The sequence below is a fragment of the Micromonas pusilla genome (genome assembly GCF_000151265.4).
Source record: "Micromonas pusilla CCMP1545 genomic scaffold MICPUCscaffold_1, whole genome shotgun sequence".
In the NCBI taxonomy this organism is placed as follows: Eukaryota; Viridiplantae; Chlorophyta; class Mamiellophyceae; order Mamiellales; family Mamiellaceae; genus Micromonas; species Micromonas pusilla.
The window spans coordinates 1835101-1853902 of NW_003315882.1; the positions used below are offsets into that span (position 1 = coordinate 1835101).

The 18802-nt window shown below is 71.2% G+C and overlaps 9 protein-coding genes across 9 annotated transcripts; 7 read left to right on the forward strand and 2 right to left on the reverse strand.

The window, feature by feature from the left end:
- Window positions 1-131: 131 nt before the first annotated feature.
- Window positions 132-2045, forward strand: MICPUCDRAFT_50738 (uncharacterized protein; the record flags this gene model as incomplete). Its single annotated transcript, XM_003055167.1, has 2 exons — window positions 132-342; window positions 577-2045. 2 exons carry the CDS (start codon window positions 132-134, stop codon window positions 2043-2045), a joined length of 1680 nt encoding a protein of 559 aa, XP_003055213.1.
- A 152-nt stretch (window positions 2046-2197) lies between these two features.
- On the forward strand, window positions 2198-2797 carry MICPUCDRAFT_50739 (uncharacterized protein; the record flags this gene model as incomplete). The annotated part of the gene is made up of 1 exon (XM_003055168.1): window positions 2198-2797. The coding sequence occupies one exon, from the start codon at window positions 2198-2200 to the stop codon at window positions 2795-2797; it is 600 nt and encodes a 199-aa protein (XP_003055214.1).
- Window positions 2798-2911: 114 nt separating this feature from the next.
- Window positions 2912-5022, reverse strand: MICPUCDRAFT_31125 (uncharacterized protein). The gene is made up of 3 exons (XM_003055695.1): window positions 4927-5022; window positions 4690-4792; window positions 2912-4521 (listed from the first exon to the last, which is right to left on the reverse strand). Exons 1-3 carry the CDS (start codon window positions 4963-4965, stop codon window positions 3038-3040), a joined length of 1626 nt encoding a protein of 541 aa, XP_003055741.1. The 5' UTR covers window positions 4966-5022; the 3' UTR covers window positions 2912-3037.
- Window positions 5023-5197: 175 nt separating this feature from the next.
- MICPUCDRAFT_50741 (uncharacterized protein) lies at window positions 5198-7662 on the forward strand (the record flags this gene model as incomplete). The annotated part of the gene is made up of 2 exons (XM_003055169.1): window positions 5198-5203; window positions 5440-7662. 2 exons carry the CDS (start codon window positions 5198-5200, stop codon window positions 7660-7662), a joined length of 2229 nt encoding a protein of 742 aa, XP_003055215.1.
- A 102-nt stretch (window positions 7663-7764) lies between these two features.
- On the reverse strand, window positions 7765-11646 carry MICPUCDRAFT_50742 (uncharacterized protein; the record flags this gene model as incomplete). The annotated part of the gene is made up of 1 exon (XM_003055696.1): window positions 7765-11646. One exon carries the CDS (start codon window positions 11644-11646, stop codon window positions 7765-7767), a length of 3882 nt encoding a protein of 1293 aa, XP_003055742.1.
- Window positions 11647-11857: 211 nt separating this feature from the next.
- Window positions 11858-13897, forward strand: MICPUCDRAFT_61757 (uncharacterized protein; the record flags this gene model as incomplete). Its single annotated transcript, XM_003055170.1, has 1 exon — window positions 11858-13897. One exon carries the CDS (start codon window positions 11858-11860, stop codon window positions 13895-13897), a length of 2040 nt encoding a protein of 679 aa, XP_003055216.1.
- Window positions 13898-14031: 134 nt separating this feature from the next.
- MICPUCDRAFT_50744 (uncharacterized protein) lies at window positions 14032-15579 on the forward strand (the record flags this gene model as incomplete). Its single annotated transcript, XM_003055171.1, has 1 exon — window positions 14032-15579. The coding sequence occupies one exon, from the start codon at window positions 14032-14034 to the stop codon at window positions 15577-15579; it is 1548 nt and encodes a 515-aa protein (XP_003055217.1).
- Window positions 15580-15838: 259 nt separating this feature from the next.
- Window positions 15839-16815, forward strand: MICPUCDRAFT_50745 (uncharacterized protein). Its single transcript, XM_003055172.1, has 2 exons — window positions 15839-15971; window positions 16281-16815. The coding sequence occupies exons 1-2, from the start codon at window positions 15874-15876 to the stop codon at window positions 16615-16617; spliced, it is 435 nt and encodes a 144-aa protein (XP_003055218.1). The 5' UTR covers window positions 15839-15873; the 3' UTR covers window positions 16618-16815.
- A 135-nt stretch (window positions 16816-16950) lies between these two features.
- Window positions 16951-18789, forward strand: MICPUCDRAFT_61760 (uncharacterized protein; the record flags this gene model as incomplete). Its single annotated transcript, XM_003055173.1, has 2 exons — window positions 16951-17717; window positions 17913-18789. The coding sequence occupies 2 exons, from the start codon at window positions 16951-16953 to the stop codon at window positions 18787-18789; spliced, it is 1644 nt and encodes a 547-aa protein (XP_003055219.1).
- Between the last annotated feature and the right edge of the window lie 13 nt (window positions 18790-18802).

Consider the following 18802-nt stretch of genomic DNA (forward strand, 5'->3'; position numbering starts at 1 on the left):
GCGCACACCTGCTCGTGGAAAATCGCGCTCTGCCTGGAAAAAAAAGAGCGAGGTTTGAACCTCTCGCGCGCGCACAACGCCCCGCGCGGCCTGGTCGTCGGTCACGTCGCCGACGCGACCCGCGGACCGCGATGACGGCGACCGCGATCAAAGTGACGACGAGACCGCCGTCGCACGCGATGGTGTACAAACCCGTCCACGACGTTCTCGCCGCGTACCAAAAAGCGAGGGCGATCTTCGTTCGGGACGTCGCGGAGCTCCTCGCGCGCGGGGACGCGGGGATGGACCAGGCGCTCATGGACGGGAAGGTTCTCCCGCTGCTGTACAAGCCGCTCGTTCAAGGTGCGCGTCATCGCGCGCGACGCGAACGCGCTCGCCGTCGCATCGCGCTGTTGGGACCGACGCGACGCCGCGCGGGGGAGGACCGGACGGATGCCCCGGCGCTCCGTTTTCAAACGACGCGGCGCCGAGAGGGCGTCTTGCCAAATCCGGCACCTTCGCTCCGCGCCTCCCCGCCGCCCCGATCCCAATCCTGACGCCGCCCGCCCCCTCCCCCGCGCGCGCCGCGCTCACCAGACGTCGTCCCGAGCATCCAATCCCACGCCCTGGACGTCGCGAAGTCGCTCGTGGACCCCTCCGGCGGGGACGAGCTCGTGGAGGACGAGCCGCTCGAGAAACTCGTCGCGTCGCTCTCGCACCCGGCGCCGGCGGTGGTCGTCTCCGGTCTTCGCGCCCTGCGCTCTATCGCGGGGAAGAAGGAAGCGCACGCGACGGCGGTCGTCGCCGCGGGCGCGCTCGTACCCATGCGCGCGCTGTTGGAGTCCTTCCACGACGACGTCAAGGAAGAGACGGTGAGGACGCTGCGCGCGGTGGCGGCGGCGGGGGCGGAGCACGCGGGGAAAATCATAGCCGAGGACGACACGCTCGCCGCGCTCGCGGCGAACTGCAACATGATGGACGCGTCGCTGAGCCTCCGCGCGCAGATCGTGAAGGTGTTCGAGAGCGTGTGCGCGTACGGCGCGGAGAGCGCCGGCGCGGTGCTCGACTGCGGCGGGTTTCACGCCGCGGCGAGGGTCGCGGAGGACGCGTCGGCGGCCAACGCCGTCGCCGACGACGGCGTCGCGCCGCGCGCGGCGGCGAGCGCGTTCGCGTGCCTCGCGACGATGGCGCGGCATTCCGACGACCTCGCGGCCGCGGTCGTGGACGCCGGGTGCGTCCCGTGCGCGATCGCGGGGGTGGTGAACGAGGCGAACGCGCCGTTGCGGGAGGCGACGGCGGCGACGCTGAGAGAGCTCGCGATGAAGACGCCGGCGCTGGCGGAGACCGTGGCCTCCGACGGCGGCGTCGCCGGGCTCGTGCAGTGCGCGAACCTCGAACGCGGGACATCTCGGTCGATCTTAGCCGTCCAGACGTTGGGGTACATCGCGGACTTCAAGCAAGCGTTCGCGATGGCGGTCGTCGGCGCGGGGGGCGCGAAGTGCCTCGTCGACGCGTCGAGGTCCGCGGCGGACGTCGACGCCGCCGTCGCCGCGGCGTGGGCGCTCGGGTGCGTCGCGAGGCACGGGAAGGAGACCGCGAAGCCGCTCGCGAAGGCGGGCGCGCTGAAGGCGATGCTGGAGTGCTACGCGCTGGGGAAGGAGAGCGTAACGGTCGTCGGCGAGGCGTTGACGGACCGCGCGAAGGCGGCGCTCAAGTCGCTCGTGAAAAACGTCGGCGACCTTCGGCTCGTCGAGCCTCTGATCGACGAGGCGACGCCGAAGCCGATCTTGAGGCACGTGCTGAACGAGTTCGCGGTCAAGCTCGCGAAGGACGTGAACGCGAAGCGCGACTTCGTCACCGGCGGGGCGCTGATGCGGTTGCAAGCGATTCGCAGGGCGCACGAGGCGGCGGCGGCGGCGGCGGCGCGGGCGAGGGAGGAGGCGCGTCTGGGCGCCGCCGACGCGGCGGCGGACGACGCGCTCCTGGACGAGCGCACGGAGCTCGCGGTGACGCAGATCAACCACATGTTTCCCGCGGACGTCGTGAGCTACTACCTGTACTGTTGAGACGGGCGGGCGGGAGTGGAGTGGAGAGGGGGGGGGGTGCTTAGCGCGTAGCGGGACATAATTTCGGACGAAGCCGTCCGATGATGACAGAGCTGAATGAAAACGTTCGTCGTCTCGTGTCACTCTGGCGTCGCGCCGCCCGCGCGAGCGTCATGTCGCGCGCGCGGGACGAGTCTTCCGTCGTCGCGCTTCGACGCGCGGCGTCGCTCGCGTCGCACCTCGCGACGACGTCCCCGCGTCGCGCCGCGACCGCCGCGTCGCCGCGGCCGCCGGCGGTCGTTCGATCGCCCGAGGAATTCGAAGCCGTCGTCGGCGTCGCGCTGGGTCCCAGTCCGTGGCATCTCGTCACGCAGGCCGTCGTCGACGCGTTCTCGGACACGACCGGGGACCACCAGTTCATCCACAAGGCGGGCGCGGAGACGATGTTCGGCGGGCCGATCGCGCACGGGCTCCTCACGCTGTCGTTGCTTCCGACGCTCTTGAAGGGCGTGTTACCGAGACACGAGTGGATGGGTCAAGAGTTGAACTGCGGGTTCAACCGCGTCCGGTTCTTATCCCCGGTGCCGGTCGGGTCGCGGATCCGCGCGACCGCGAAGGTGATCAAGGTGAAACGCATAGGCGGCGGGAGCGGAGGCGGGGGCGAGGGCGTGGAGTCGATCGTCGCCGTGGAGGTTCACGGCGACGGCGGCGACGACGGAGAGAGGAAGCCGGCGTTGGTCGCGGAATGGGTAACGCGTCAGTACGCGAAGTGATGGGCACCGCGCTCCGCGCGAGGCGAGTGATGACGTAGCGACGATAGGATAGGACAGCGGGCAGATGACGGCGACGCGAAACGCTCTCTTTCGGGCGATCCGATCGAACGAAATGATGATGACGTGTCTTTGGCGTGTATGAATGTCTCGCGGCTCGGCTCTCGTCCGCCTTCTCTCCTCTCCTCTCTCGCTCCCTCTTTCTCTCTCTAACGTAAGCAACGCCCCAGCGTAGAACAAACGTTAGTCCTCGTCCCCCGGAGCGTGCTTGGGCCCGCCCGCCTGCTTCGCCATGATGATCTGATCCACCCTGAGCACGGTGCACACCGCCTCCACGGCGAGCTTCAGCGCCCACCACTTCACGAGGAAGACATCCGCGACGGACTCCTTCGCCGCGAGGTCGACCCACTGCGACTCCGCGGAGACGTCCACGCCCGCTTTCGTCTCCCCGGCCGCGTGCGCGGCGTACAGGTTGTACACCACGTCCGTGGCGTTCAGGCCCGCGTTCTCGGCGAGCGTCCTCGGGACGACCTCGAGCGACTTGGAGAATTTTTCAATCGCGTACTGGTCCAACCCGGTTTGCTTGCGTCCGTAGGCGGCTAATCGATGCGCGAGCTCAATCTCCGTGGCGCCTCCCGCGGGGAGCGTCCGCGAGTCCTTCGTCAGCGCCTTGAACGCGTTCACGCCGTCGTCGACCGCGCGCTCGATGTCGTCCATGACGTTCTCCGTGGACCCGCGCAGCACCACGGTGGCCACGCGCGACGTCTTGTCGTTTTGTTGGACGACGACGCACTTCGTCCCGCCGATCTCCTTCACGTCGATCTGCGAAACGTACCCGAGCTCGTCCGCGGCGGGGCGCGCGAGCTTGATGAGTCCGACCGCGTTCGTCGCGCGGCAGAACCGTCGGAGTTCAAACTTCGAGGGCATCTTGATCGCCATGAGGCCGTATCGTTCGATGAAGTGCAGCGCCATCTCCCCGAAGGATTGCCCGGAGACGACAACCTTGGCGCCGCTGTCCGCGATCATCTTGACGTACTCCTCCATCTTCTGTTCCTCGCCCTTGCTGTACGACTCCAAGTCCGAGGCGTTGTTGATGATGATCGTGCCCTTCGTCTCCGTCGACGCGGTGTCGACCGCGCACCCGAAGACGGCCACCTTGGCGTCCTTCACGTGCTTCACCGTGCCCTCGACGTCGCGGCGAATCACCATGCCCTGCACGACTTCGTTCTCGTGGAGGCTCGAGCCGATGATCTTCGAGACGCGGACGTTGTCCACGTTGAAGTTGAGCTGGTTCTTCGGGCACACGTCGATGCACGCCTCCGCGCACGTCTTCGCGAGTAATTCTTCGTACCCAAACTGCTTCGACGAGAGCGTCCCCTTCAGGCGCTCCGCCACCGCCGCCTTGTCGCGAATGTTCAGCGTCTCCGACCCTTGGATCACGAGCTCCTCGAGCCACTTCCACGTCTGCTCCAGCGCCTTCTCGTACCCTTCGATGATCTCCGAGGGGTGCAGTCCATCCCTGATGAGCTCCTCCGCGTTCCCCAGGAGTTCCCCGCCGAACGTCACGACGAGGTTCGTCCCGTCCCCGATCTCTTGCTCTTGCGCCTGCGCCGCCATCACCAGCAGCTTCGCCGCCGGGTGCGCCACCTCGAGCTCGCGGACGATGACCGCGGCGTCGGAGGTGACGAAGAGCTTGTCCAGGTGGTTGATCACCATCTTGTTCATGCCTGTTCGTTTGGTCGCGACGTCGTTTGGTTCGCACGTCGGGGCGGGCGGATCGGAGGTCAGAGTCTGTCGGTTCTGTCCGATCGTTCGAGTTCGATCGACGGTTCGCGAAAGCGCGCGCGAAAGTGTTGACCGAGGCGACGATCGGCGCGGGACGATCGATCGCGCACCGTTAGGGCCGAGGGAGGTGCGCGTGATCTTCGAGAGCTGCTTGCACGCTTCGACGTTCTTGATCACCGCCTCGTCGAGGCCGGACATGTGCTTGTGCCCGTCCTGTCGACGGGAAGGAAGCGAAGGAGGGGGACGAGGGGGAGCGGCGGTCAGTCGTCGTTTTTCGCTGGATCTGGGCGTCGGCATCTTGTTTTTCAGAGGGCGCGCGAGCGCGCGATCGCGGGCGAGACGCGCACCTTGAGCATGGACTGGAGTCCATAAGGCATGCCCGCCATGATGACAGACGGTTATGTTCGCGGGAGACTTCTCGGGCACCGCGTCGGAGCGATCCGCGCGTCGAAAGTGATCCCCGCGGCGGCGTCACTTTTTCGAAATCAGACGAAGGGCGCGAGACGTGCGCACCGACCGCGACCGCGACCGAGCTGCCGCTGCCGGGGGGAAAAGCCTCGCGCGGGACGACGCGCGCGCACTTCCCGCGGCGAGACGGCGCGCGGACACGCGGCGGGCATGGAGGTACGCGCGCTCTCCCGCTACGACACGCGCCTCTCTCTCTGTTCGTCGACGCCGCGGCGCGCGCGATGCCGCGCGTCTCGTCCCTTCGCCGTCCTCGCGCGGCGTCGTCGTCGAGTCCTTCCCGTCGATCGATCGCTCCCGTTCATTCCCCGGCGTGATGGAAGTCCTCCCTCGTCTCTCGCGCCGTCCGAGACGACCGACTCACCGTCCGTCGTCCCTCCGTCCACTCCGCGCAGCCCGAGGACATCTACAGCTCGCTGAGCCGCCTCGACGCGGCGCGGGCGATCGCGCGCGCCGCGCACTTCCCCCTCCTCTTCGCGTTCGCGTGCTTCTTCCTCCTCGGCGCGTGGGTCGGGCGCGCGACCGTCGTTTTCGAGTCGCGCGCGCGACGGAGGCACCTGAACGACGTCGTCGCGAAGATCGTGGACGGCGTCGTCGCCGGCGCCGCGGTGAAAGCCGTCGAAGTCGGACCGATCGTGGACGGCGTCCTCGCGGGGTTGCGAGGAGGACGCGCGGTGGGAGAGGAGGAGGAGGTGGTGGTGGAGGTGGTGGAGGAGGAGGAGGAGGAGGAGGAGCCGTCGACGCGCGCGAGGACGATGGTCGGGGAGGGACAGAGAGAACGAGTCCTCGTCCCACGCGACGCCTGCACGCGCTGCCCCGGCCTCCCCGATTGGTTCCGCGTCAAAGCGGAAGGGGAGGTGTACTACTGGAACAAGCGGACGCAGGTGACGACGTTCGACGCGCCGACGCCGGAGCGCGAGTCTGACGCGGCGGCGGCGGCGGCGGAGGCGGAGGCGGCGGCGGCGGCGGCGATCGACGAGGCGTTGGAAGCCGCGGAGGCGGCGGCGGCGGCGGCGACGACGCGGACGCGGGGGAGACGCGCGGATGCGGACGTCGAGATCGAAGACGCCGCCGCTGACGGCGAAGACGAGGAGGAGGAGGAGGAGGAGGAGGAGGAGGAGGAGGAGGACGAGACCCCGACGGACGAGCGCGCGGCGTCGTTCACGGAGGACGTCGAGATGGCGGACGCGATGTCCGGGATGAGCGGCGCCGGGGCGTTCAGCGGAGTCCAACACGAGGGCGATGGCGAGGGCGAGGGCGAAGGCGAGGGCGAAGGGGAGGTGGAGTCGAGCGCCCCCGCGGCGGCGGCGGCGGCGGCGCGGACGCCGACGCGAACGCCGCCGCCGACGAAGCCGCCGCCGTCGCCGCTTCGCCGGACCGAGTCCTCCGCCAGCGCAGACAGCGCGGAGCGACGGAAGAAAGCCGCGGACGAGGCGGAGTGGTCGTCGCGCCAGGCGGAGATCGAGCGGCAGCGCGCGCGAGCGCAGGCGGCGAAAAAAACCGCGAAGGCGAAGCGCGCGGCGGAAGAGCGCTCCACCGCGGCGGCGGATAAGTACCGCGCCGGCGTGAAGGAACGCGAGGCGCACGCCTCCGCGCTCGAGACGGCGCGCGCCGACGCGCAGAGCGCGCTCGAACGCGACGGCGTCATCGCCCTCGCGGCCGCCGGGTGCATGGAAGCGACGCTCTACGCGCTCGGTCTCGTGGACTCGGTGAATCGCGGCGGCGGCGGCGGCGAGAAGGACGCCGCGCGCGTGGAGATCGCGTTTAAGAAGGGCCTCGCGAAGAACCACCCGGACCGGAGCGCGTCGCGAGGGGACGACCTCGCATCGAGCGCGCGGTGCGAGGAGACGTTTAAGGTTTTACAAGCCGCGCATCAGAGGTGGGTCGCGGCGGGGAAGCCCGTCGGGTTGAAGGCGTTTTCGACGGCGCAAGCTGTGATGAGCCATCACCGACGAAATAGCGCGCGCCCGGCGGCGGCGGCGCCGTCGGCGCACTCGCAGCACTCGCAGCCGGCGTCGCAGCAGACGTACGGGGGGCACAACGCCGCGGCGAGGGCGGCGGCGGCGGCGCAGGCTGCGGCGTCGGCGGCGTCGGCGGCGGCGGCGGCGCACGCCGCGCGGCAGCGGCAGCAGCAGCAGCAGCAGCGGCAGACGTTTAACTTTCGCGAGGAGGCGTTCTTCAACGCGCAGGTCATGTACCGCGAGCAGGCGATGCGCACCGCCTCCGCGGCCGCGGACGCGCTGCGTCGTGAGTCCGCGAAGATGGCGAACGACTTGGACGCGCGGCGGGCGGAGGAGGAGGCTCGGATCTTAGCCGCGAGGAAGCAGACGGAGGCGGCGGCGGCGAAGCACGCGGCGGCGGCGGAGCAGCTCAGAGCGGCGAAACTGCGTCACGCGGAGGCGGCGGCGCGGTTCGAGGAGAGCCGGAAACGCGACGCGGAGGCGAGCGCGGAGGCGGGCGCGTGGGCGGAGTACAGCGCGAGCGTCAAGGAGAACGACGAGGGCGGCGCGTGGGCGTCGGTCTCGCGCGGCGGCGGCGGGTCGGGGTCGTCGCCGCGGACGGTGAGGAAAGCCAGGCGGCCGGGGAACGGCGCCGCGCAGCCGCAGGCGGCGCGATGAGAGAACGACGACGAACGACGACGAGATTCGATGCTATGATAGTAGTACTCGCGTGACGATCACGCGACGCGAAACGCGCGCTCATCACTCGTCGGCGGGTCGTCACGTCGTCTCCGACTGACGAAAGAAGCGCTCGCGCTTTTCTCTCTGTTCGCGTTCGCGCTCGTCCCTTCGCGCGACCGCCGCCTCGGCCTCGGCCATGGCCTCCTCCGCCCTGGTCGCCGCCGCGGAGCGCGGCGGGCAGATGTCCTCCGACGGTCGCGCCGGGTTCGGGTTCGGGTTCGGGTTCGGGTTCGTCGTCGCCCTCGACGCCGCCGCCGCCGTCGTCGGGAACCAACTCGTCTTCGACCCGTGCTTTAGTCGCAGCGGCTCGAGGCCCAGGATGGTATCGTACTCGGACTCCAGCGACCGCGCGGCGACCGCGCGCCGCGGCGACGCCGCCGGCGAGCCGTCGCCGCGGTCGGATAGAAACCGCCCCCCCGCGTTCTCGTCACCGGAGGCGTCGTCCCCGCCACCCCCGACGTCATTCAGACGCGTCGTCAACTTGCGCACGGACGCCTCCAAACTCGCCATCGTGCTCGTCGTGCGCTTCGAGTTTCTCGTCACCTCTCGCTCCGTCGCCGCCATCTCCGCGAGCAAGTTGGCGATCTTCTGCCGCTCCTCCCTCGCGCTGACCTCGCCCTTCGCGGTCTTGAGTTTCCTCGCGAGCTCGCCCGCTTCCGCGCGGAGCTTGGTCACCTCCGCCGCCGCCTCCTTCTCCTCCCTCGTGATTCTCCCGAGCGCGGTCTCCGCCTCCCTCGTCAACCGATTCAACGCGTCGCGTTGGTCCTCCAAGCACGTCGCCCTCGACTCCGCGCTCGCGGCTTTCTGTCGCTCCGCGCGGATCTCCTCCCTCAGCGCGTCGCGCGCGCCTCTGGCGACGTCCAGCTCCGCGCGCAGCCCGTTCGCCTCGGCGCGCGCGGCTCTGGCGTCGGCGACGGCGGCGTCCACGGTGGCTTGCATCCGCGTCGCGTCGCGACGCGCCGTCTCCGCGGACTTCTCCGCGTCGCGCGCGGTCGCGACCGCGCGGTTCGCGACGCCCTCGCGCTCGCCGATCGCGGCCGCCGCGCGCGTCTCCGCCTCCGCCGCGCGAAGCAGCGCGGCGTCCCTCTCCGCCGTCGCGCGACGCAGCGCCTCGGCGAGCCGCGAGCGCTCCTCTCGCGTCGACGACAGCTCCGCGCCCTCCTCCGCGGCGTGCCGCTCGAGCAGCGCCTGAACCTCCTCCGCGCCGCGTCGGAGCTCGACGAGCTCGTCCTCCATCGCGCGCTTCGCGGCGCCCGCGGCGTCGGCTTGCTCGCGCGCGGCGGCGGCGTGCCCGAGCGCGGCGCTGAGCTCCTCCCTGAGAGACTGCACGTGCTCCTTCGCCGCGTCGACGTGAAGCTCCATCTCGTCCCTCGACCGGGACACCGCCTCCAGGTCGCACTCGAGGGAGTCCACCCGCGCCGCGAGCTCGCCCTTCTCTTCGCCGAGCGCGCGCGCGACGGCGACAGACGCGGCGAGCTGCTTCTCCGCGCGTTCTCTCGCCGCCGTCGCCGCGCTCGCGCGTCGTCGCGCTTCGTGCTCCGCGTCCTCCGACCGCGCGCTGATGGCTTCCTTCGCGCGGGAGAGCTCCGCGTTGAGCGCCCTCTGGTTCTCGTGCGCTTCCGTGACGCGCAGCCACGCGGCTTCGGTCTCGCGCGCCGCGGCGTCCGCGCGCTGCTTCTGCCGCGCGGCGTCCGCCTTGGCTTGATCTAGCTGAATCCGCAGACCCTCCGCCGCCGCGTGCGAGTGCATCGCGACCGCCGTCGCCGCCGCCGTCGCCGCCGCCGCGGCGTCGTCCCCGGGCTTCTCCACGTTCGCGTCTCGAAGCGCGTCCTCCACGAGCGCCGCGGCCGCGGCGTCCGCGTCCTCCACGGAGTCACCGGTTGGTAACGAGTGGTAATACGCCGCCGCCGCCGCCGCGTTGGTCGCCGCGCTGGACGCGAGCGTCGCCGCGCGCGCGCGCGCGGCGTCCGCCTCCGCCCTGGATCTCTCCGCCTCCGCGGCGAGCTCCGAAGCTTTCGCCTCCGCGGCGACGGCGCGGTCGCGAAGACGCGTCGTCGTCGCGTCCACCTCCGCGCGACGCACCCACCCGTGGTTCGGGCCGTCGCCGATCGCGATCGCGCCGCCGCTCGGGTCCGGCGGGGCCGGCGCGAGCGCGCCCGGGCCCGCGTCCTCGCATCCAATCGGGGACACCCCGGCGAGCATCCGCGCGCGCGCCTCCGCGGCCGCGGCGCGGCCCTCCGCGAGATCCGCTTGCTTCTCCGCGGCGTCCGCGCGCGCGCGCGCGGCGGAGACGTCCACCTCGTGTTTTCGCGTCGCCGCCGCGAGCCGCGTCCTCAACGACGCCGCGTCCTTCTCCGCGTCGTTCGCGCGGCGCGTCGCCGCCGCCGCGCGCTCCATCGCTTCCTCTCTCAGCGACCCGTCGCCGCCGAGGTCGTCGTAGGGCGCCGCGCCCGCGCCCGCGGCGTCGCCGACGGCGACGCGCGGCGACGGCGACGGCGACGGCGATGACCGCGACCTGGAGGACGGCGTCGTGCCGCCCGCCGCCGCCGCGGACGCCGCCTTGCTCGCGAGGTTCTCAGACACCGCCATCGCGGCGGAGGCTTCCGCTCTCGCCGCCGCGAGGTCCGCGCTGAGGCGCTCCGCGCGCGCTCTCCACTCCTCGAGTTCGCCCTCGACTTCCGCGATCCGGGCTCTGTACGACGCGAGCTGCTCCGAGGACGCGACCCTCGGCGACCGCGCGAGCTTGGACGCGCTCGCGCCGGGGGGAGACGACGCCGACGCCGACGCCGACGTCGCGACCGCGGTCGCGAGCGCTTCTTCCGCCTCCTTCCGTCGCGTCGTCTCGTCGAGGACGGTCTCTCGCAGCTCCCGCAGCTCCGCGCGAAGGTCCGCGTCGCCGGCGTCTCTCTCCCTGCGACTCACCTCTCTCTCCCTCGCGTCCGCCGCCTTCTCTCTCGCGGCGACGGCGACGCGCTTCTCGTCGCTCGAGACGTCGCGCGCGTTTTCCTCCGCCGCCGCGACGCGCATCGCGACCGCCTCGAGCTCCTGACGCGACGCCTCCGCAGCCTCGCGCTCCGCGCGCAGCCTCCGCGTCTCCTCCGTCAGCATCGCGCGCATCGACTCGAGCTCCGCCTCCGCTCTCGTCGCGCGGTCCTCCGCTTTTTTCGCGCGCTCCTCCGCCATCTGCCTCGAGACCGTCGCGTCCTCGGCCGCGATCTCCGCCGCGGTCGTCTTCGCGACGAGCTTTTGGTAGTCGCGGTTCTCCGGCGCGGACGCCGCGGCCTCCGCGGCGGCGAGTTTTCGCCGCAACGCCTCGACCTCGCCCCCCGCGTACGGATTCGCGTTCGCGTCCGTGGGGTCGTCCTCGTCGCTGACGCTGACGTCGCTGAGATCGATCGACTCCGACCCCGACCCCGACGCGTCGGCGGCGGCGGCGGCGCCGCCGCCGTCGGACGAGGACGCGTCGCTGAGCGGGGCCATCACGGGCAGGGACTCAAGCGCGTCGCCGTCCCCGAGAGTCGTCGTCGCGGGCGCGGGCGCGGGATCGGGGTCGGGGTCGGGGTCGGGTCTCGACGCCGCCGCGCCGGTCTCGGTCGACGCGCGCGCGTCGTCGTCCGCTGCCTTGTTCATGTCCTCCACGATCGCGTTCACGGTCGCGTCGATCGCGGCGAGGACGGCGTCGACGACGGACGCGCTCTCGCCCCACAGCGTGATCTCTCTCTGTCCGCCGTTCGCGACGACGACGAGCCCGAGCGCGGTGTCGTAGGCGCGCGACCACGACAGGATGGATTGGAACGGGAACGCGCCTAACGTCCCGTTCTCGCCCTCCAGGCGCACGCCGCGCTTGCTGACGTCCACGACGACCTCCGCGGTCGTCGTGCCATGGCGATCGCGGATCTTCAGACCCGGGAACGACCCCATGCCGACGCGACGCGCGCGTCTTGCCGCGGGGGAAGCGCGAGACGCCTGTGGTGAATTTTCTGAGAGACGTTGGGCTTTTTGACCTCGCGCGCTATCAAGTTGAAAGGAGATGTTCATAGGGACGTTGATCGGGCCGAACGGAGCTGAACGGTCGGTTGGATTTTTGGTCGGTCGTTTGGATAAAGTTTGACCCTAAAAACCTGAAAAAGCAATGAGTCATAGGTCAGTCCACCCGGGGCGCGTGGGCGGCGCGATGGCAGCGCGCTGTCGTCCCGCCGCGTGCCCGGCGCGGTCGCGTCCGCGGCCGGGGGGGTCGCGTCGGCGAGCGCCGGTGCCATCGCCGGCGCCCCGGAGGCCGCCGGCGTCGCGCGGCGTCGCGCGCGCGACCGGCTCCGCCGCGAACGACGGCGACGGCGGGAAAGGGGATCCCGCCGGCGCCTCCGCGAGCGAACGCGGCGGCGTGTGGAACGGCCTAGCCGGCGCGAGGCGGTTCGTGGACAAGATGAAACTCACCAGGGCGTCGGCGGACGACGCGGACGCGGCGTCGGACGCGGCGGAGAGGAAGGCGAGGGCGCGAGCCGCGGCCGCGGACGGCGCGCGCGCGACCGGGGCGCAGAGCTTCGGTGACCCGTTGGGGGTTGCGAACGCTTGGGAGGGATCCGAGGAGGACGACGACGCCGCGGACGCCGCGAGCGGCGCGAGCGACGACGAGAAGAGCTCCGCGGAGGCGCGCGTCGGGTCCGGCGCGAACGCGGGGAGCACGGCGAGCGACGGCGACGACGACGCGATCGCCGCGGCGTCGTGGGGAGAAGAGGACGGCGCGAGGGATGACGCGGACGAGGACGACGCGCGCGGCGAAGAAAATCGACGCGACACGGCGGCGCGGTCCCGATCCGGCGTCTGGTCCGCGGTCGTGAACAGCGCGGAGGTCATCCTCCTCGCGACCGCGGGCGGCGTGAAAGCGACGCAGTTCCTCACGCAGCGCGCGGAGATGTCGCGGGCGCGGAGGGCGCACGAGAAGAAGCTGAGGGCGCACGACAAGGCTGTGAAAAAAGCGAAAGAAATCGCAGCGCAACGCGGGGGCGTCCCCGCGGTCCCCGTCCCGCCGCCGCCGCCGCCGACGCTCCCGGCGGCGACGCACGTCGGATGGCTCGCGGACGGCGCCCTCCTCGGCGCGATGGCGTTGGGGGTGATCGTTCGAAGGGCGGGCGGCGGCGCGGGGGGAGAAGAGAATCGCGCGCCGCCGCCGCTGCCCACCTACGGGTACGCGCAAGTCGACGCCGACACCCCCGCTGGCGCGGCGGCAGACGCGTCCAGCGCGGTCGGCGCGGTCGGCGCGGCGACGAGCTCGAACGACGATCACCTGGACGACATCTTGAAGCGCGTGAGAGCGCGCGCGGCGACCATCGCGGACGACGTGAGGGCGTCCAAGGAGGAGGCGGAGGCGGCGGCGGCGCGACTCGACGCCGCGGCGGCGGCGACGGCGGAGCGGCGTCGGCTTCGCGCGCCGAGCGAGCCGTTCGATCCGTTCCTGCCCATGCCCGGCGCCGCCGAGGATGGTGACGCGGCGACGATGGAGGACGGGGAGGAGAAGCAGGCGGCGTTGGGGACGAGCTCGATGACGAGCGTGGAGGCGCGAGCCGCTGAGGCGCTGGCGGAGATGCACAGAAAATCGCTCGAGATGGCTGTCGCGGCGGAGCGCGCGGCGACGGAAGCGCGCGCGGAGGCGGACGAGGCGAAGCGCGGGCGGCTCGCGGACGTCGCGGAGGCGAACGCGCGCGCGGAGGCTGCGGAGCGCGCGGCCGTCGAAGCGCGCGCGCGCGCGGAGGAGGCGGAGGAGCAGTCGCGAAGGATGCGCGAAAAGTTTTCTTCAGACGCGGATCGCGCGATGTCGTCCATTCGGTACCTCGCGGCTCAGAGCGGCGCGTTCGCCGCCGACGCCGGGCCGGAACTCCGCGACGGCGAGTGGAGGAGCGTGAACGAGGTGACGTACCGCTCCACGAGCACGGGCCGGTCGCCCCCGGGGGTGGGTGGGTTTCCGGGGTCGTCGCGCGGCGGCGACGCGGAGGAGGGCTCGCCGCCGTACGAGCTCACCGCGGGGGACGACTCCAGGACGATGGACGCGTGGACGAGCGGCGGGGCGGAGGAAGACGAGGAGACGATCGCGCTGAAGCGGGAGATCGAGGAGTTGAAGAGGAAAGCCGCGGAGGCGCGGTCGCGAAGGGAAGGGCTCGCGAGAGAGTTGGAATAGACGCGCCGTCGGTCGCGTGAGGTATTTTTACCCTTTTGATGGATTGAACAAAAGAGAGACGTCCGGAACGAAATTCGATCGAGCGCGTCGCGTCGTCGCCGTCCCCGCCTCGCGTCAGTCAAAGACGCGCGCCGATGGCGTCTCCCGCGCTCGCGCACGGCGCCACGACGCCGCGGGCGCCTCCCGCGGCGCGGAGACCCGCGAACCGCGCGTCCACGCCGCTCTCGTCGCGCCGGTGGACGTCGCGTTCGTCGTCGCCGCACGATCGGGGGGACGCTCGGAATCCCACGCGGACGCGCGCGCGGACGTCCGTCCCCATCGAGGCCGCCGGGGACGCGAACGACGACGACGACGACGCCCTCGGCGGCGACCTCTCCAAGCCGCCGCCGCGCCGGCGGCCCGCGCCCGAATCCCAAAAGAAGAAAGCCGAACCGACGCCGGGCCCGCGGAACGCCGCGGACGCGGCCGCCGCGAGCGGCGGGTCGATGTTAAACGCGTTCGCCGAGGGCGCGGAGGTCTTCTGCCTCGTCGCCGCGGGGACGATGAAGCTCTCGTCGATGCGCGTCAACGACCGCCGCGCGAAGCTCGCGACCGCGCGCGGACTTCCGCCGCCGCCGCCGGCGGTCGGCGGGTGGCACGCCGCGTCCGACGCCGCGCTCGTCGCCGCCGTTGCGCTCGGCGCGGCGGCGCGGAAACTCAAAGCCGCGCGCGACGCCGCGGACGCGCGCCGCGGCCCGCGCGCTTTCTCCGCCAACGCGCTCGAGGGCGACCGGAACCCGAACACGGTCCTCGCGCGCGTGCGCAACCTCGAGATGAACCAAGACCGCATCGCGGAGGGCGTGAACCGGGCGACGAGGGACGTGAGTAAGGTGGCGACGCGCGTGCGGTTGACGCGACGCGAGGTTTCGCCGCCGCTTCGAAAGGTGGAGGCGGCGCAGAGCGAGTTCGCCGCGATCGCGGCCGCGCTCGAGCGCAAGGTGATGAAGATGTCGGACGAGGTCGAGGCGGCGCAGGGGAGCATGCTCGCGCTGCACGACGTCACCGCGAAGCAGTTCGACGCGTTGTCGAGAGCGGTGACGGAGTTGAAGGCGGAGAAGCGACGCGCGGAGGCGGCGCTCGCGGACGTGAACGCTCGCGCCGCGGCGGTTACGACGACGACGACGACGACGACGACGACACCATCGGTGGGGGAAGCTCCGAAGGGCGGTGGCGGCGGCGGTGGCGCGGACGGACAGAGGGTCGCGCCGCGCCGCGCGGAGCGTCCGCCGGCGCCGCCTCGTCCGGGGTACGGCCCGGGGCCGTCGCCCTCGCCGAAGAAACCGCCGCCGCGGCGCCGCCCGCCGGGACGGAAACCGTGGTCCGGGCCCGGGTGGCCGGGCGCCGCGGCGGCGTTCATCGAGAAGGAGAAGGACGGCGAGCGCGGCGCGGAGGTGGGCGACACCGGGTCCGGGACCGACGCCGACGCCGACGCCGCCGGGGGGGATCCGAATTCGAATTCGAATCCGCGCGCCGCCGAGGTGGTCCAGGGCGAAGTCGTCGACGAGGACGTCGTCCCGCCGGCTTCGAAAGGGATCGGCGAGGAGACGACGCGGGTCACGCGCGTGGGGCGGCGGCGGTACACGAAGCTGCGGTTCAAGGGGTTGAAAGGCGGCGCGCGGCCGAAGCGAGAGGACGACGGGTAACGCGGGAGGGACGCCGCCGCGACGTGAGCGTAGACTGTACGAACTTAGGGCACCCCAGCTGTAGTTTTTTTGGTTTCAACACAGCCGGTGAACGCCTCGACTGAACCGAACGACCGATCGACGGAAACAAATCTCACCCGGTTCACCGGCCGTTTTCCACCGACGTCCCGGAGCCGAAATTCGCGCGCCAATGATTGGCGTTTGGCGACCGCAGGCTCGAGCAGGGCGTGGGACGACGCGGCGTCGCGCGCACTGCACTCCCGCGCGCGCCACACGAGCCACGCACCGAACACGATGAACGCCCTCGCCAGCTCCAACGCCGTCTACGCCGCGCCCAAGGTCGCGACGACGTCTCTGACGTCGCGCAAGACCACGCGCGCGCTCGCGTCCAGGTCCGTGTCCACGTAGACATCCGCGCGCGAACGCGCGGTCGGGGATAACCCTCCGTCCGCGGCGTCGGATCCCCCGCCGGTTGTCGTCGCGCCGTCCGCGGCCGCGCGGTCCCGAGCGCGCGCGTCCCTCGCGGAAACGATACGCGCGCGGATCGACGACGGTCGCGTCCGCGGGCGCGCCGTTCCCCGCGCGCGCGTCCGCGCGCCCCCGCCACCCTGGCACGTCATCTCGACCCGCCGCGCGCGGCGACCGACGGATCTTGTTTTATTTATTCTCCCTCCCTCTCCCCGCCTCTCCCCGCCTCGCAGGCCGCTCCAAACGAGAGCGCGCGTCTCCGTGATCACGACCGCGAAGGAGACGATCGACCGCACGACCGGCTACATCAACGCGGACAACTCCGGGTCCGGGAACATCTTCGCAATCGAGCCCAAGCAGCTGTACACCGAGTCGCCCACCTCGGACAAGTACGCGAAGCGGGGACTCGGCGGCATCCCGGGTATTCTCCTCGCGTGCGGCATCCTCGCGGGGGTGTACTTCGCGACGCAGACCCTGAACGGGTTCGAGGCGGGGAACCAGGAGTTCGTGGGGTTCGAGAAGACGGGGAAGAGCCTGTCGTACTACATCGAGGAGTTCGAGAAGAAGTAATGTGAGAGGCGGGAGCGCGAAGGATCGATTCGATTAAATTGATGAGACGACTTTTTTGCCGGCCGGCGCGCGAACGCGGACCGTATGAAGATACCGTGCCCGACGGTGGGGGCGACCTGACGACGCGAACCCATCGCGCGACGTTTTGTTTTGTTTGTAGCAGCGAGAGTATGTAACGAGAGCTAGTGTTTTCCCCGCCCCGCCCCGCCCGCCGGACGCCGTCGCGACCAAACTGATGACTGCATTCGTCTCGCGTCTCCGAATAATAATCTTTGTTCCTTTTCCAACTGACGCCGCGACGCCCGTCGTCAGTCGTCCTCGCGCGTCCCCGGCATGGGGCACGACGAGGACGACGACGATGACGACGCCGACCACGCGCGCTTAGTCGCGCTGTGCGACGAGTTCGAGAACCTGTGCCACGAGCTGCGGTACCACCAGAAAGAGTGCGTCCCGTCCCGTCCGCGTCCGTCGCGCGCCCTCGTCGTCGGTCCGCCAGATCCGCGTCCGGTCCCGCCGCCGTCGTCGTCGTCGTCTGCCGCGCCGCTGAACCCCCCACCCCACCCCGCCCGTCGTCGTCGTCGCAGCTGGTGCCACAGGAACCCGTCGTTCGCGTACGCGGGCCCGCCCTCGATCGAGCTCGCGGAGAAGTTCGAGCGCGTCGCGAGGGCGGTGGCGGACGTGAGCGAAGACGACGCCGCGATGGCGTCGGCGATGGCGAGAGAGGTGCGGTCGGAGGCGACGAAGCACGCCGCGCGCGAGGCGACACGCGAGGCGAGAGAGGCGGAGGTCGCCGCGCGAGAGGAAGCGCGACTCGCGGAGCTGCGCGCGCGGGAGGCGGCGCGATTCGCGTCCGCGAGAGCCGAGGCTACGAAGGAGGAGGACGACAAATCGCGACGGCGCGAGGCGGAGGCGCGCGAAGCGACGCGATGCCCGCGCGGCTCGGATCTGTTGTCCGCGCGCGAGCGCGCGAGGCTCGCGGCCGCGAGCGTGCGCATGCGCTTCGACTTCGACGCGCTCCCGGACGAGGTCGCGGGCGCGGTGATGCGCGTCATGGGGCCGCACGAGGTGGCCGCGACGACGTGCGCGTCGACGCGCTTCAGGCGCGTTCTATCTCACACTGGTCCCCATACGACCGCGTCGGCGTGGTGAACGCCGATCCTTAAGGACTTTTGCCGGCGCATCTCTCCGCCCAGGGTCCCTCGGTTTCAATCCCGACACACCTCGACGCCTTTCAACTCCGCTTCTGACGCCTTTGAACTCCACCCCGACGTTCGCTCGTATGGAACGACCCTCAGGAACCTCGCGGAGACGGACGACGCGTTGTGGGAAGGGTTACAACGTCGCGCGCGGCGGCACCCGGCGTGGAAAGTCTCGCCCGACGACGACGGCGGCGGTTTGGGCGGCGGCGGTTCGCCGCCGACGTGGCGCGCGGCGTTCCGCGCGGGGACCCACGTCGACGCGCAGTGGCGCCGCGGGCGGTTCCGGAAGATTCAGCACCGCGCGCACAGCGAGTACGCGCAGTGCGTGGACATGCGCGGCGACGTCGCGTGCTCCGGCTCGGCGGATCACGAGGTGAAACTCATCGGGTTGCCTCCGCGGGCGCGGCGCGGGGCGATCGCGAGACGACCGGGGGGCTGGCAGCGCGTGTTGGGTCGATGCGTCGGGCACGAGGCCGCGGTGACGTGCTGCGCGCTGTTGCGTCTCGGGGACGGGGACGGGGACGGGGACGGGGACGATTTCGGCTTTGGTTTCGGCGGGAACGACGTCCCCGACCGACTCGTGAGCAGCACCGCGACCGGGGAGATCAAACTGTGGGACATCTCCGCCGTGGGGCTCGACCCGTGGGAGGGGACGCGCGACGAGCGCGACAACGCGCGCGACGACGACGGCGCCGCCGCCGCGGAGTCCGCGGGCGTCGTCGTCGACGCGCGGTGCGTCGCCACGAAGCTCCTCACGACGCCGGAGACGTCGCAGCCGCACTCGCAATTCTTCGCCCTCCGACGCTCCCGCGCGGGCTCCGGCGGCGGCGCTCCCGACCTGTTCGCGAGCGCGGGCGACCGCCCCGGCGCGGGCGTGCACGTGTACGACATGTCGCGCTTTGGCGCGCCCGTCAGGCGCCTGAGGCGCGTTCTACTGTACTCTGGTCCCCATACGACCCCGTTCGCGTGGTGAACGCTGTTTCTTA

Bases quoted from the DNA above. Each gene is read 5' to 3' on its own strand.
- MICPUCDRAFT_50745 (XM_003055172.1), top strand. From the start codon at position 15,874: ATGAACGCCCTCGCCAGCTCCAACGCCGTCTACGCCGCGCCCAAGGTC. The intron at 15,972-16,280 runs GTCCGTGTCCAC...CCCGCCTCGCAG, and splicing joins ACGCGCGCGCTCGCGTCCAG to GCCGCTCCAAACGAGAGCGC.
- MICPUCDRAFT_31125 (XM_003055695.1), bottom strand. From the start codon at position 4,965: ATGGCGGGCATGCCTTATGGACTCCAGTCCATGCTCAAG. The intron at 4,793-4,926 runs GTGCGCGTCTCG...TCCCGTCGACAG, and splicing joins GACTCCAGTCCATGCTCAAG to GACGGGCACAAGCACATGTC. The intron at 4,522-4,689 runs GTGCGCGATCGA...CCAAACGAACAG, and splicing joins CACCTCCCTCGGCCCTAACG to GCATGAACAAGATGGTGATC.